This window comes from Brachycentrus maculatus, unplaced genomic scaffold, assembly GCF_059751285.1.
Source record: "Brachycentrus maculatus isolate JH-2025_06_01 unplaced genomic scaffold, ASM5975128v1 h1tg000055l, whole genome shotgun sequence".
NCBI classification, from domain to species: Eukaryota; Metazoa; Arthropoda; class Insecta; order Trichoptera; family Brachycentridae; genus Brachycentrus; species Brachycentrus maculatus.
In genome coordinates this window covers 6,356,996-6,372,486 of record NW_028280809.1, presented here as the reverse complement: position 1 = coordinate 6,372,486, position 15,491 = coordinate 6,356,996, and the positions used below count along the sequence as shown (strand labels likewise).

At 30.8% G+C, this 15,491-nt stretch overlaps 1 protein-coding gene across 1 annotated transcript in view; it reads right to left on the bottom strand.

Annotated features, from left to right (window-relative positions):
- Positions 1 to 3,099: 3,099 nt before the first annotated feature.
- Positions 3,100 to 15,491, bottom strand: part of mtg (mind the gap) — a 32,874-nt gene continuing 20,482 nt past the window's right edge. The window contains exons 3-6 of the mRNA XM_088278313.1: positions 12,680 to 12,825; positions 8,395 to 9,485; positions 6,393 to 6,579; positions 3,100 to 4,206 (exon numbers count right to left, since the gene is read on the bottom strand). Coding sequence (XP_088134439.1) covers positions 3,235 to 4,206; positions 6,393 to 6,579; positions 8,395 to 9,485; positions 12,680 to 12,825 — 2,396 coding nt within the window. The 3' untranslated portion in view covers positions 3,100 to 3,234. The remainder of the gene's footprint in view (positions 4,207 to 6,392; positions 6,580 to 8,394; positions 9,486 to 12,679; positions 12,826 to 15,491) is intronic.

Genomic DNA, 15,491 nt, shown 5'->3' with positions numbered 1-15,491 from the left:
ATATATATATATATATATATATATATATATATATATATATATATATATATATATATATATATATATATATATATATATAATTTTTGACATCTCAACATAGATGAAGAAGAATATGAAAGCCTGGGTATATATATTTATATATACTTTTTCTTAAAACACTGCAATGCCATCTATATTTCATCATTCAAACTTTTTTGGGTATGCACGAAAAAGCTTTACGATTTTCTTGGAATATATCTACAACGTCGTGGGATATTTTAAGTGAAATTAAAACAAAATCTATCGCACACCAATTTTAAATTTTAAAAAGAAAATTAGAGATTAAACTGAAAAATCGTGCAAACGTTGGATTTATTGTAACCCACTAAACCATTTATTTAAAGTCGTTTTCTACAGATGGCGCTAATCAACTGACGAGAAGCTCAACCAGCTGCTCTCCTCGTTACCTCGCTCAAGGCTTCTCCAGCCCAAGAAGACTGAGAAAAAGTCGTAATAATTCGTAGGGATCATCTTTTTTCTCCTTCAGACACCGACTTTTTTTTCTTTTTATATTTTCTGTTATTTTCAATATTTGAAATACCATTCTGACAATCTTTTTAAGACCCAGCATTAGTAAATTCGCACCTTTATTTTCTATAAATCCAGGTAACATTTTACGTTAATGATTTTTTTCTTAAAACATCGTTTTCGCATTAAAAAAAAACAAGTTTTTCTTTAAAATAATTAAAAATGTATTTTCGAAAAGAAAGGAATAATTAAAACGAAAGGAGTTTAACAATTTCAAACAAATATTTTTCTATAAATTTTATATATTGTTTCGGCATTTACATTGTAATAAGACATGTTGAAATAAAAAAAAAACATTTGTATTTTTACCACTTGAGTTTATTTATGTAAACTAGTTTCGGAAGCTAAGCTTCCATCTTCAGGTCTAAATGTTTACATTTAGACCTGAAGATGGTAGCTTAGCTTCCAAAACAAGTTAACAACAAAACAAGTTAAAATAAATAAACTCTGGTGGTAAAAAAAACAAGTGTTTTAAAAGTAAAAGAATCTGATATACATTTTTTAAATTCAGCTTAAGTACACGACCAGCTCTGAGCGTGGCTGAACGCATTCAGATTTGATCGCTTGAGACAAGCTTGAGATCTAAGCCTTAATTTACGTCGTTTTACTTTATTACCTATACTTATTTGAAATACCAGTCAGTCAATTATTGCTTTAATACAGGAAGTTTTATTTTTTTATATTTGAAATACCAGTCATGACAGGAGTCAGAGTGAGAGAATGTGGTTGAGGTGAAAATTGCAAGGACAAAGTGTTGTAGCGTTCTATTTTCTCTGCCTAGCCCTGCAAGCTGGTTAGGTACTTAGTTTGTGTATCAATTAACCGAAGGCAATACTGTAATTAATAAAAGACTATGATTATTCAATTCTCATCTCAATCAATCATTTCCATCATATCATTATCCAAGTTTTTATAATCAAGCACCCTTGAGGTAATATTTTACGAAAACAGGGTTATGTAAATTATCCAAATTTATTATTACAAATAAAGAAAAGACCGATATTCGTTTTAAAACATTTATTTTTTACAAAACATAATATTATATGAGCAAATAATTAGGTGTGTTATTCTTCCTTACATAACAACATATTGGAAAAGTGTTAATTACAAATTTTATGTTACATGAAATGGGCAAGAGGAAAAAGACAGAATATATGCATTGTTTTAGTATTGAATAAGAATATAAAGTATTTGAAAACGAGGTTGATTGGATCTGTTTAAAAGAAGTTATTTTCACTTGACAAAAAATTATATTTAATACATATAAAAATAACCATTTCTTACAGAAAACGATATAAGCTTTCTTCATGAATAAAAACTAATAATGTTTTATCACTGAGTACATTCAAAAGAAGCATTTGCAGTTTTAAAAAATCGCATGATTTGGATATGATAAATAGTGAGAAAAAATTCGTTAGGAAAATACGATTCATTTATCCCAAAAAAAATAATGTGATTAAATCCTAGTTTTAAAAAACGATTACGTTCTAAGTGATCTCAGATTACTCATACTTTTTTTATAATTTTTAAATACTCATTCAAATATCCAACACGCTTATTTAGTTTTTTAATAGTTTTTCTCTTGTTGTGAAAATAAAACATTTCAATTTAAATCAATAAAATGGCAAAAAAATATTTACACTTCAAATAATATACATAACAATAAATAGATTTGTTTCACTAAAGGTAGTTTAAATCGTACAATTAAATAGCTGGGGAATTTTGATGCCCTTCTTTTACACATTTTGTGTAAATATATGAACGTAGATGAATTGTGATACAATATTTGTTCGATTATTTTTTGATGAGAAAAGAAGTATCAGTATTTGTAATTTTACTACCTAAAGCACACATTTGACCAATAATCAAATTACGTTTGAAAAAGTTTTACTTAAAATTACCATCATTGTCCCAAAAAATGTGTTTTATGCCCAATTTACAAACTAAAAAATATTTACAAAACAATATCTATCATAATTGTTAACGATAACACATAACATACAAAAAGATATCGCTCACTCCTTTCAAGAACGTCATAAATCAAAAATCGTCAATTTTCAGTTGTGCGTGTTTTCGGATTGCCCAGAAAATGTACTTTATCCCAGCAAAAGAGGCATATTTTTAACATAATATTTACCCGCTACAGGGCAGAAAGTGTTGTTTTTGCATTTCGAAGAAAAGGTATTGTTTAATTATTTTTTTAAATATACTAAATATTTTTCAAATGGAGAAAAAACCTTCAGGTTTTACCTAAAAAGATCTGTTCCACAGTAAAAAGTTTAATGAGTGGCTTGATATTTATTTTTTATACATTGTTTTATATTTTTCAACTTTAAAAACGTTCTCCTGAAAAATCAAGTTTTTTTTTATTTATGACGTTCTTGAAAGGAATGAGCGATATAAGAAATATTGCGACAGTACCTAAAAAATAAATATTTACAAAAGCAAGCAAAGCTGTAAAAGGATGCTTATTCCAATTCTGTCTCCTACTGTAATTAATTACTACACTAGGTATAGATAAGAGTCCTTCGCCATGCGTTATATATAAATAAATTTAGTTTATTTCATAAATTCAGTCAATTTCACACACTACTATCATCACAAATTTTGTGTCCACTTTTCACTGTGATGTTTAACTTTGTGCAAGAATTTGTTCTATTCTTTATTTCACGTTGAATCTTGTTTCTTTTGTCCTATGATAGCTTCATCCATTTTAGCTATGGTTACATCGGCAGCTGCTCTGTTTGGTGTTATTAAAATATGGCTATTAGATTTTCCTACAGCTTCTATATTCAGTCTCTTATTTACCTTCACAATCTGTCTCTCATCTTTGTCATCTTCAGTTTCTTCGCTTGCTCTTTCTGAGCGGTGTCTCTGATTCAAATCATCTGTCGTTTTATTAGAAGCAGATTCTTTTGGTTTGGCTGGGGTATAATTCAGCCTTTTTCTGGTTGTTTTTCTTACGCTCATAGTATGTACAACGCTTTTTTCTGTACTTGTTGTACCTTCTAAGGTTATCTCTTCATTTTTGTCTTGTGGATTGACATTAATTTCCGGTTGTAGAGATTGAGATCCTTGTTTGTTTTCGCTAGTGCTAGATTGTTTTCTTCTACTTGCTGTGTTTTGTCTATATTTTCTTACTGCGTCAACTTTTTCTATCTTTTCTGCTGCAACGTTATCTGTTTCAGGTATATCACTAGTTAAGGAATTGATTTCCCCAACATCCACAGGCGTAAATCGTTTACTATTTCTAGATGCTTGATCGAAATTGGTGCGATTTGATTTACTTTCAATGATCTCGACTTTAGGTAGTTCCATATGAGACTGAGTCTGCAGAATTTTGACAGCGTTTCTTACACCTTCCCTGTTTTCTGTTATCTGAGACGATCTTTCTACGACATTACTTTGTTCGTCACCCTGTACCTCTTTTTTGTACGAGGAGAAGAAAGTTAAAGCTTTCATAAGTTGATAGCTTTTGGAAATTGGTATGTTTGAGTCGTAAAGCCGTTTGGAGCTTTTACAGTCAACATAAAACCACCAGTTGCACTTCAATATGGTTTGATCGAATAACGTGGACTCCGGGCATAAGAAAGATTTCATAATAAGTCCTTCATCCGTCAAAGCACAAACGTGGAAAACCTGTAAAAGAAAATGTATGGATTACTAAAACAAGCTATTAAAAATAATAATATCCCTGTCTTCTTATACAGGGTCTTCAAAAAATAATGCCAAATGTAAAAAACAAATAAAGGTAATTCAATGGTTTTAATCTTAAAATGTACGTAAAAATATTTTGAAAAGTTCAAATTCTAGTATGTTTCGATGTGTTCGTTGCTATGTAAATGTATTTAGTCGATTTCTTACACGTACTTGCAATCATTTCAGAAGTAACTGTAGAGATAGAGGCAGAAATTCGCTCCCGTAGGTTATCCAAATCCCTAATCCTTACTGCGTACACAATGTTTTTAATGTACCCTCAGAAAAGAAATCCAAAGGGACACGATCAGGACTTCTTGGAGGCCAGGCAAAGGGGGCTCCTCTACCAATCCAGCCGCTAGGAAAGCGTGCGTTCAATGCAACGAGTACTTTGCGCGCGCATATCAAAATCACGTTTAAAAAAATACGTTTACTAGCTAGCGTTTCGTGATAGAATTATTTTCATATTATTTTTTGACATCTCATCAAAGATGAAGACGAATATGGAAGTCTGGACATTTACGGGGCTGACGACCATCATAGGCTAGTTTGAGTGATCACTTTACACACGTGTAACATTCTCCAATTCTACCCATTATTGATGAATAGATTATTCTTCATCTTTGATGAGATGTCAAAAAATAATATGAAAATAACTCCTGTAATTAGAGATAATCCAGATATTGTCAACAAGTATTTGGACACACTCAAAATGTTGTAAATATAATTATTTGTTTAACATGAAGGGTTTTGGTGTTTTAATTTTTTAAATGTTGGCATTATTTTTCGATGACTCTGTATATATTATTATGTAACATAAGCAACCACCAAAAATAAAAATAAAATATTTAAATTACCATATTTCATTTAAAAATGAATATTTTTTACTACTACACTCGTCGAAAAGATCATAAATGAACATTCGTTTACGAGCTATCGCTTTCTCTCTCAATAAAAATATGAAGTCATCTGTAAAATATATTTTATTATCCAAACTCCTCGTCATTAAGTTATCATTAACGATACCTGTCAATTTTATTGTAGGAGTATCATAGTTCGTGACATCAAAGGTGAAGAAGCGCTCTTAAAAAATATTAGAGCCACACTTGAGTTATGATGACCTGGTTTCGGCGCTTTCTATTTGGACGTCTAATATGGACGCACGTAGGAATACCCATTTATGTAAATAATTTTAAGTGTGCGTCAACAATGTAAACATCACCTTAACCCAACAACTTATAGAATCAAGAATATCAAACAACTATTCTGATTAATTTAAATAAAATTTATTTCATTATAAAATTGTCCACCTCAGTAGTGTAATGGTCAGCACGCTCCGCTACCGTTCTGGAGGTCCCGGGTTCAATTCCCAGGGGGGTCAAATAAATATAAGTGATTTTTTCACTGTAATATTTATTCAATATTACTCTGGACTGGTACCTTATGCGGACGGCTGATCACCTTTCCTTCACGTGTTAACGATCAAGATAACACTGCGTTTATACGACACAGTGCCCTATGCACCATTGGGGTGCGGATAGGGGGGTTATTTTATTTTATTATATAATACTTTTATGTATAAATATGGTCAGGTATGATAGAATTAAGAAAAACGAACAATTGTTCTAATTAATTTTAATTGAATTTGTATAATTATACTTTTATAAATAAATATGATCAGGTATAACAAACAAGAGTAACAAACAACTTTTTTGATTAATTTAAATTGAATTTGGATAATTATACTCTCATTTATAAATATGGTCAGGTATAATAAAATCATGAATAAGAAACAATTTTTCTAACTAACCTTCTGGACAGGTGCTAAAACATTGTATGCCCACAGGATTTTGAAATTATACATACCATAAATATGTGCTTTTTTAATAATTAAATAACGAATATTTGTGTTATTATTTACAAAAATACTTCAATTTCATACGATTTCTGTGAGCCTAAGCAACTCATTATTAGAAATAGGTATCAAATTGTGGTAGAGTGGGTTCGAACCGAGAAACTCTGACTCAGGAGTCGGCGACACTAATCATGGAACCACAACCCGACATGTTTTTATTTGATTTATTTTATTATGTCATTAATGGGATAAAATTAAAGATTAATATATTTACCATGCAACCTAAGTCTTCATCTCCGTACAACCCTGGGAAATGTTTCTGATCGCCACAGTAGAAAGATGTCTCAGGAAGTTCCACCTTCGATACGAAGTTGTCATCGAAGTTCTTATCGTATCCTACGGGATAATATTCCTTTGGAGCGTTCATCACCTTCTGGGCTGGATCTTGGTATTTGGTGTGCCTGTAACAAAACATTATTGAAACATACAGTTAACAGTTTTTAAATAATTTGTTGGCTATATTTATGAATATTATAAATTAAGGCTTTATATACGATAAATCGCAACTAATTTTCTTTAAACCCAGGTTTGACAATTTTTTTTGGTTGAAATAACGTTTTTGGATAGAAAAAATTAACTTTTATTCGAAATAAATAAACGGTTATGAAAATAAAAGAGTAATTAAAGGTAAAGAGTGTAAAAAAAAGTATTATTTTTAAAAATACATTTGTTTATTATTGTAACTGCAGACAGTTGGTAGAATTCCATATTGAATTGTTGGGTAATACCCCCACTGAAATACCCACCATTATATGTACTCCTAGACCTAATAATAGCAATTATTATTAGTACATGGGGACAGTTTGTAAATATTTTTAGTCAGTGTTTGATAATGTTCTAAGAAGACGAAACGCGTCACGTGTTATGATATACATAAATAAATGTAGAATTCAATCCAACAAAAACCTTGTTTTATTTTGGATATATTACCCAACATTTGTTTATTATATACCCTGGCAGTGCACAATGCAGTCCTGGTTCTAACCCTAATGGATGGTAGCGAAGCATGGAGTTGACTAAATAAGGATGAAAGTAGACCGAATGCAGTCAAAATGCAATCTCTCAGCCGAATATGCTCTAAAACGTTATTTATTATATGTTTAAATGGTGATATCAAGCGATAACTTCAACCAACCTTAGACAGATGGTAAACCCTGTAAATACCCAAGCTTCCATATTCTCTAGTATTTACAGGGCTTACGACCTTTCATTAGCTGACACAAGTGATCACTTTATACACTGTGTAACATTCACTTTATATTCTACAGGTGAATGACAACCAAACTATTCAAATTTTGGAACTTACCATATGATCATCCTTCAATTGAAAAAAAATATTTAATGTTACTTAGTCAGCGACATGTTTGGTAGAAATTAGTATTTTTCAATTAGCAGGACCTTTGTGAAATATGTGTAAGATTTTTCAATCATTATCAATAAAACCCTTGATATAAAAATTATTCTTAGGTAAATTAAATCCAGATTATGTGAACGAAAATTTGGACACACAAAATATTGTGAAGATGTCTCTTTGTAACCGATATATAGAGAAACGTTAAAATAAAATATGCAAATATTATGTAAAACGTGACGTTACTTAACTTGTGTCAAAATGTTATGATAGCGTTATTTTAATGATGATTCATAAAAAAATATTAATTGAAAAAGGTTAAAACTTTCCCGAGTTTAATGGACTCTAAAAGATGATGTTTAATTTTGAATTTTGGACACCGACTTTATATGTCATAAAAGTAGTATTGTATTGCATCATATATAATATTATATTGGAAACAGAATGTGCAAAATAAGGTACAGTTGACAAAAATTGATGAGGCAATAGGACATAAGAATCTATCGGATTTAGAGGTGTATTTTCCGATAGATCTTTATGGCAATATGACATAAAGATCTATCGGATTTTATCTCATCTTTGTCTTATTCGTTATAAGATAAATATGAGCTATGTGACAAAACTTGATTAATATAATATATTTAATCAATTGCATATATTGTATTGTTGTATCTTTTGTTTTGTCGTTAGGGATCAACTTTATTTATTTATTACGAACTATACGCATCCACTATCATTTTTAAGACATAAGCTAAAAATGCTTTAAATCCTTATACATAGCCTACTTAGGAGATTTTCCAACTGATTAGGCAACTAATAAATTTTAATAAATAACAATAATTTTGTAAAAATAATTACTTCATACCTTTTTGGCTGCGATGTTGGTGGAGGTCGCGGAGGAAGTGGTGTTGTCGAAGTGGTCGTCGTGGAAGTTGTACTCGGTGGTGTGTTGAGCATCTGACTAATAAGCTGTTGTTGTCTTAGCTTGATTGCGGCTTCAATTGCCTCTACGGACAAGTTCGTTGCTTTGGATATAGCCAAAATCTTTTCATATAGAGTACCTTGAGCTGGATAATCAGACACAGAGTTTTGATTCCCTACAGTGTTATATTGCACCATATTATCAATTTTAGGAGTAATTTGTGTCGCTTGATTGTAAGAAAGATGATTTTGAAGCTGAGCATAATTATTGGATTGGTATTGAGCAGGGAAAGCGAAAGCTGGTCCTTGGTCTTTGTGAAGAGAAATAGAGTTCTGAGCGAACGATGCTGCAGTCGGGTACCTAGTCATCATCGAAGGAGCCATTGGAATTTGAACAGAGTTTTTGTGTGATTGTGGAGATACTATCGAAACACTAGATTGAGAAGAATCATCGACTCGAATGGAAGCTCCAGTAGCTATTCTTGAAATCGATGCTGGCATTGCTTGGAAAGACGGATACTGTTGTGAAGTACCAACGATTACCGGTGCCGGTATAGTTCTCAAGCCTTGATCGGAAGAACTGGAATATCCGGGAGTTCTTACCGCTTGTCCAACGTTCACAACTCTCATTGGAGCAGCGGATACGTTGACAAAATTTGACTTAGGAACTTGACCCATTCTGTTAAGGTTTTGTTGCGAATTCTGGCCGTAGGTAATTGATGAGGTTTTGACTATTCCTTGATTCGCGATTGGATAGTGTCCGAATGAGGCTCTGGAGGCAACTGTTGGAACTGGAGCTACCATATCCTGGGATGGAGGGATCGGTTTGAATGGAGGTACTGCCAATGGTGGCGGATTCGTAAGAGTCAACTGTCGCATTGATTGAGAGCGTCCGGTTTGTATGACGTTTTCTTCTACCCGGACTACAGCTGGAGATGTGTTAATTATCTTTAGCGTCGTTGTTGGAGGAGCCATGGTTGTCGATGATGATGGAATTCGAACCGTCAATCGGTTCTTTACCTTTTGAATTTTCTCCTGAAAAATAAGAAATAAAATAATATTAACGATTTCAAATGTACATTGTAAAACCAAAAAATTAACTTAATAACTGACCATCACGCCTCTTCCTCGCAAAGATAAGCAGAGAGAATAGAACGCCGCAAACAAATTTGTGTCTGCAGATAATCTTCACCTCTTCCACATTCATACATCTCATACATAAACGCCGATTATTCTGACTCCTGCCTGACCACTTTCAAGTGTTTAAAATACCTGATCATACTAAGTTTTCCTCGATCTTCCTCTGTTTCTATTATCAACCATGCTCGCCTCATAAATTCGTTTGGCTATTCTTTCTTCACTCATTCAATTCACATGCTCAAACCATCTCAAGACACGTTTCTTATTTTTATGTGTTTGTAAAATCTATTTCATTGTTCAATGCAATCTAGGAACATAAGTTTACAATAGAAATAAAATAAAATGAACAACAAGGAATCTAATTTATACTTTTAAAAAGGAACATCTAAGTTTATTTGTTTTTTTTTTGATGTTGTCTGATTATATTATCATAACGATAGTCAATAATAATGCAATCGGAAGACATGATATTCAGGTTAAAAGCTAATCAGAAAGAGAAACTTGTGAGATTTAACAGCGATAGATATAAACAGTGAACGTCTTTCAATAATATTCAAGAAAGTGACGAAATGCCAAAACGATTTCCGACATATCTTGTCATACAAATGCATGGTTATTCTGCGGTTTATGACCATCAAATGCCAATGAATACATTGGTTAATAACATCTTCGAAACACATGCCTATAGACATCAAATATTATACTTTCATCTTTTTTATGCCTTTAGATATTGTGTTTTGAAATTAAGCAGCAATTAATAATTTTCTAAAGCCTTTGAATAAATACGACTCCGCAGATAAAGATCATCATAAGATTTTAATGAAAAGTTTATGCATTTTGATAAATGATGTAATTTCCTTATTCATTCATTATTTAAAATAGCAATTATAATTTTTTTTCCATTTCTATTTTATCCAACCAGTGTCCGAGTTTCGTCGTTACGGATATCATCAACTGGGCTCAAAAAAGATAGAGATATCGATAACGACAAAACCCGGTCACTGGTCAAACAAAATAAAGGTTAAAAAAAACTATAAACATAGTTGTTTTACTGTATAAAATGCTGTTCCGAAAATAAATGTCAGTATGAAAACTTCATCTAATTTTTATTTCCCTATTTTTTATCGATCGATAAGCGCCAAATTATTGAATCATATTTTTTTGTATTTATATAGACACAGAAGAAATATATCTGTATTCTTAAAAAAATCTATTCAATATTTAATTAGTAATTTGTAATGCTTAAAAATTAAAATTAAAATGTTAGTCAATAATAAAAAAATCTATTTATTGATTTATTTTTTAATTTGTAGAGAACTTCTTAATTTATATTTTAAATGTTTTTTTTTTCAATCAGAAACTGATTTTCAGGGTCTACTTAGTTATATACATTTTCTATTAAAAAAAATAAAAGATTTATATAAAAAATAAATATAATGACAATTGTTTCGCCTTGTTAGGGCATTATCAAACTACTATCAATTAGTTTGGTAATGCCCTAACAAGGTAAAAGATTTTTTTTTTAATACATATAATATACAATTTAGTAAACCCTTAAAATCAGTGTTTGATTATAATATTTAAAATATAAATCGAAAATCTCGTTATCTGATACAAATTTGTGCGGTCTTTGAATGAAAAAGACTATAAAAACATTAATTAATTGGTAGAATATGGTATCTAGTATCGTAATATGACGTGCCTTAATATTTTGTTCTTAGTTTTTTCCCACACTTGAAATATTCAATAAATTAACAGGGAAAGTAGGTGGCTACTCGTTAAAACAAAAAACAGTCTAAATCAAACCAAATTGTTTGAAAAATATCACGTAAAGATGGGTACATTACGTATGTATTGTGAAATATTTGTTGAACTTGTAACACTTCTTCAGCAATACATGTTATATTAAATATTCACAACTACATGTGAAAATGAATTGATAAGATCCTTCCACATAACCGTTATCCTTGACCATATTGAATTATTGTTTTAAGAAATTATACTCGTTATGTACCTACTCAAATTGATTTATTCGATTGAGGATGCTTTATATGGTTATTTTATTTTTTAAAAAGCTTTAAATTTCTCAAAAATATAAGTAGGCACACTTTGTCCGCCTTTATAAGAATTTGTAATGTAGCCTCGCATAAAGATCAGATTTAGTGGTGTCTTATTTAGAAAATATGACCAGACGAAATACGAAATACTCGTATAAATGAACTATGTGCCAGATCTTGATTAATTTAAGGCACTGAATCCATTGTCTCCATTGTATTTTTTTAAAATCTCAACATTGATTAAGAACATTATGGAAGTCTGGGCATTTACAGGGCTTACGACCGTCTTAGGATTGGTAAAGTGATCACTTTACAAACGTCTAACCCACGATTGAAAACAACACTACTCAAAATTTTTAAATTTCTAGATATATTGATCAAAATCGTGACACAGTATGCGCGAGTTAACAATAGCCATGTATGGTGGGATGAGGTGAGCTTTTGTAAAATATTGTATTTTATCTATTGTATTGTTTTTAGGGATCAGCCTTATTAATTTATTATGTACTCAACACATTCACTATCATTTTTAAGATATATAAAATGGATATGCAAGAAATCATTTTACAAAATAGGCAAAGAGAATTTTTTAGGCTACAAATACATATTTTATTTATATTAAGTATAATTCTAATCACAGAACACAAAATTAATGCTTGATATTCTGGTTCTATGCACCATCTTTTTTTTTAACTGAATTTTTGTACTGTCGTTACATGACACCAACTAAAGAGTCTTCAGATACTTAAAAGTATTGAAGTAGGTATTTCTTTTTTTACTTATAGGGTCTATAGATGTACCGTTGAATTTCAAGAAATCAACTCCATCTGAGGCTATCTTCTCTAGAGTCCATCTAAAGTCAATCTTCTATGCCTAATACTGTCGTTGCCAGTCATTAACACGATCAAAATCCTGACATGAAGATCAAATAATGTGTGTTGTTACAATTTCTATATTAGATGCTGTATGGTAAGATTTCAATCGAATTTAATTTACTTATAAGTTTATAGTTTAAATATTTGAGAAACCTACATTTTGTGGCTGCTGTGGAACCATCAAGGATCCAAGTCCGTTTGCAGCTCCAGGAACACCATTTCTAGCAGCAACAGACCTTCTCTTGCTGGTGTCCAAATTCGTCAGCGACTGGCCAAAACCCAGCTCATCTCCAACGCTGAAACCTATCACAATATAAAATTAATTAATTTATTAAATTATTTGTGTAAAATTACATTACACTTAGATTGACATGATTAACGATCAATATTACATTATTATTGTAAGGTGCTGATAGGGGTTAAAAGAAGAAAAATAATATTTATAGTATTTTAGATAAATAATAAACATAAAGATTATTTTAAAATGATAGTTACTATAGTTTCACAAAATGCATTATGGTTCGAAAAATTGAGCATCATTTTCCAACACCAGATTTTAAGAAATAATAATATCGTCCAAGTAAAATTTAAATTTTAAATCGATAAATATTACCACTAAGTCATAGCCGTATCAATTCATGATATTTTTTAATTAAAAAATTGGGTTTTATTTTATTTTTAAAAAGTATAATGTATTTTGTAACGTGGTGAATTATCAAGTTATAAGAACTAAGTATCGTGATAGCTTAGTATATAAGTGTTAGATAAGATAGTTTACAACTAGTACATAACCAAACTTATGTCCTACGTAAATTCACAAGTAAAATCATAGAACTTAAATAATAACTTAGAATTTTGTTAAAGTGTTCTCTTAGAAAACGTTGAAGTATTCAAACTCATGCTTCTAACGATAAGCGGTGTTGGATAAGCTGTAGATAGATTTTATCGTCACTTGGACATTAGGTAATTCAAAAAGTTAGTATTTTCTGGCGTTTCTCATGTGTGTGATTATAATCCAGGATTCGGATCTCACATACTAATATAAGAGTTTCTGCTTAATAAAAAGCTTCTTTACATCTCACCAATAGATGTCTCTAGTGAAGTTCTAGTGATTCATGAACAAGGTTTCTAAATTGGTTCATATATATAGAACTTCCAAGAATTTGAGTAGTGTGGTTGTCAATAATGGGTAGAATTGGTGAATGTTACACGTGTGTAAAGTGATCACTTAAACCAGCCTATGACGGTCGTAAGCCCCGTAAATGCCCAGACTTCCATATTCTTCTTCATCTTTGATGAGATGTCAAAAAATAATAAGTTAATAATAATTAAGCATATAGTATTAATCATTTGGAACTTTCAATTTTTTCTAATGATCTTACGCAAACAACTTTTTTCGTTTGACTTTTACAACCTTTTCATAAATAAATGTTATTTTCTCATGTCCCTTTCAATTTGACCACACTATTGACTCGAACTATTGACTTGTTTCGCCACTCAATTGAATCATATTTCCAATTAGATATTTTGAGTGACGTGTGTACAAAGGAAGAAATGTATTACGAGTATGATTAATGTGAATTACATATTATTACACTCATGATCTATTCTTCATACACTTTTTGTATTGAAATTTCTCTTCAATTGAATTAAGATTTGAAAGAAAAATGTTAACCGTAAAAAATTAACACAAAATGATCTACGAGTATCAATATTAAGAAAGTTTCTTATTTTAGAGGTATCGCAATGTAGTATTCTTGTAAATATTTTTTTTAATAAGCACAAAAGCTTTTCTTTGAATTGATAATTTATAAAATAGTAAAAAAAACAATAATAAACGCTAATTAAAGTTTATTATCGTACAACTTTGAATACTCTTCATACTGTAAATATCAACAAAAATATTAATTCGCCTCCTAAATTCGTTTTACCCTTCTTTCCTCACGCAATGTCCCGACCATCTCAACACATCTTTCTTAATTTTATCGATAGTCATCTGAGCCTTGCATTTTTTTCTTATCTCACCATTCAAACATCTACCACGCATCGCATTTTCACGCATTCGTCTGAGAGATCGCATTTTGACTGCATTCAATCTGTAGTACTTTCATCCATCTTGTTTCAATTCCATAAAGTAGCAATGTTCTCATAATATGGTATATATAAAATAAATAATCATAACTGTAACTCTACATTTATACCAGTTATATTTTTTAACCTGAAGTTTTTCACTGAGGTAGTCAGTGGGTATATCATCAAAAAAATCCACTCCTAAATCCAAGAATCTGGAGCAAAAAATTAATCTTCTAGTCCAAGTTAAGTTTAACTTAAAATCAACAAAGATAAAAAAACACCTTTGGATACAGAAGGATGTCAAAAATATAAGGACATGAAATTGTTTTTTGACATCTCATAAAAGATGAATTAGCTCAGTCTTAGCATTTACGGGGCTGACGACCGTCATAGGCTGGTTTAAGTGTAGTATCATTTTACACGCGTGTAACATTCAACAATTCTAATTATTATTAACAACCACACTACTTAAATTCTTAGAAGTTCTATATATATGAACCAATTTTGAAACATTGTTCTTGAATCACTAGAACTTCACTAGAGACATCTATTGGTGAGATGAAAAGAAGCTTTTTATTGAGCAGAAACTCTTATATTAGTATGTAGGTAAGGTCCGAATCCTGGATTATAATCACACATGAGAAACGCCAAGACACACTCAAAATGTTGGACATAAAAAGGATACTGTACTAATAGTACTATAATACAGCCTAGGTTATAATCCCTGTATATACCCAGACTTCCATATTCCTCTTCATCTTTTTTGCATCGTCAAAATGTGATCCAATATCATTTCTTACACGCTACATCGCGTTTTCTAAAGATTCCATCCGGGTACCAAATCTTGATATTATGTTATAATGCACGTACATTGAAGTGAATATCACACACGAATA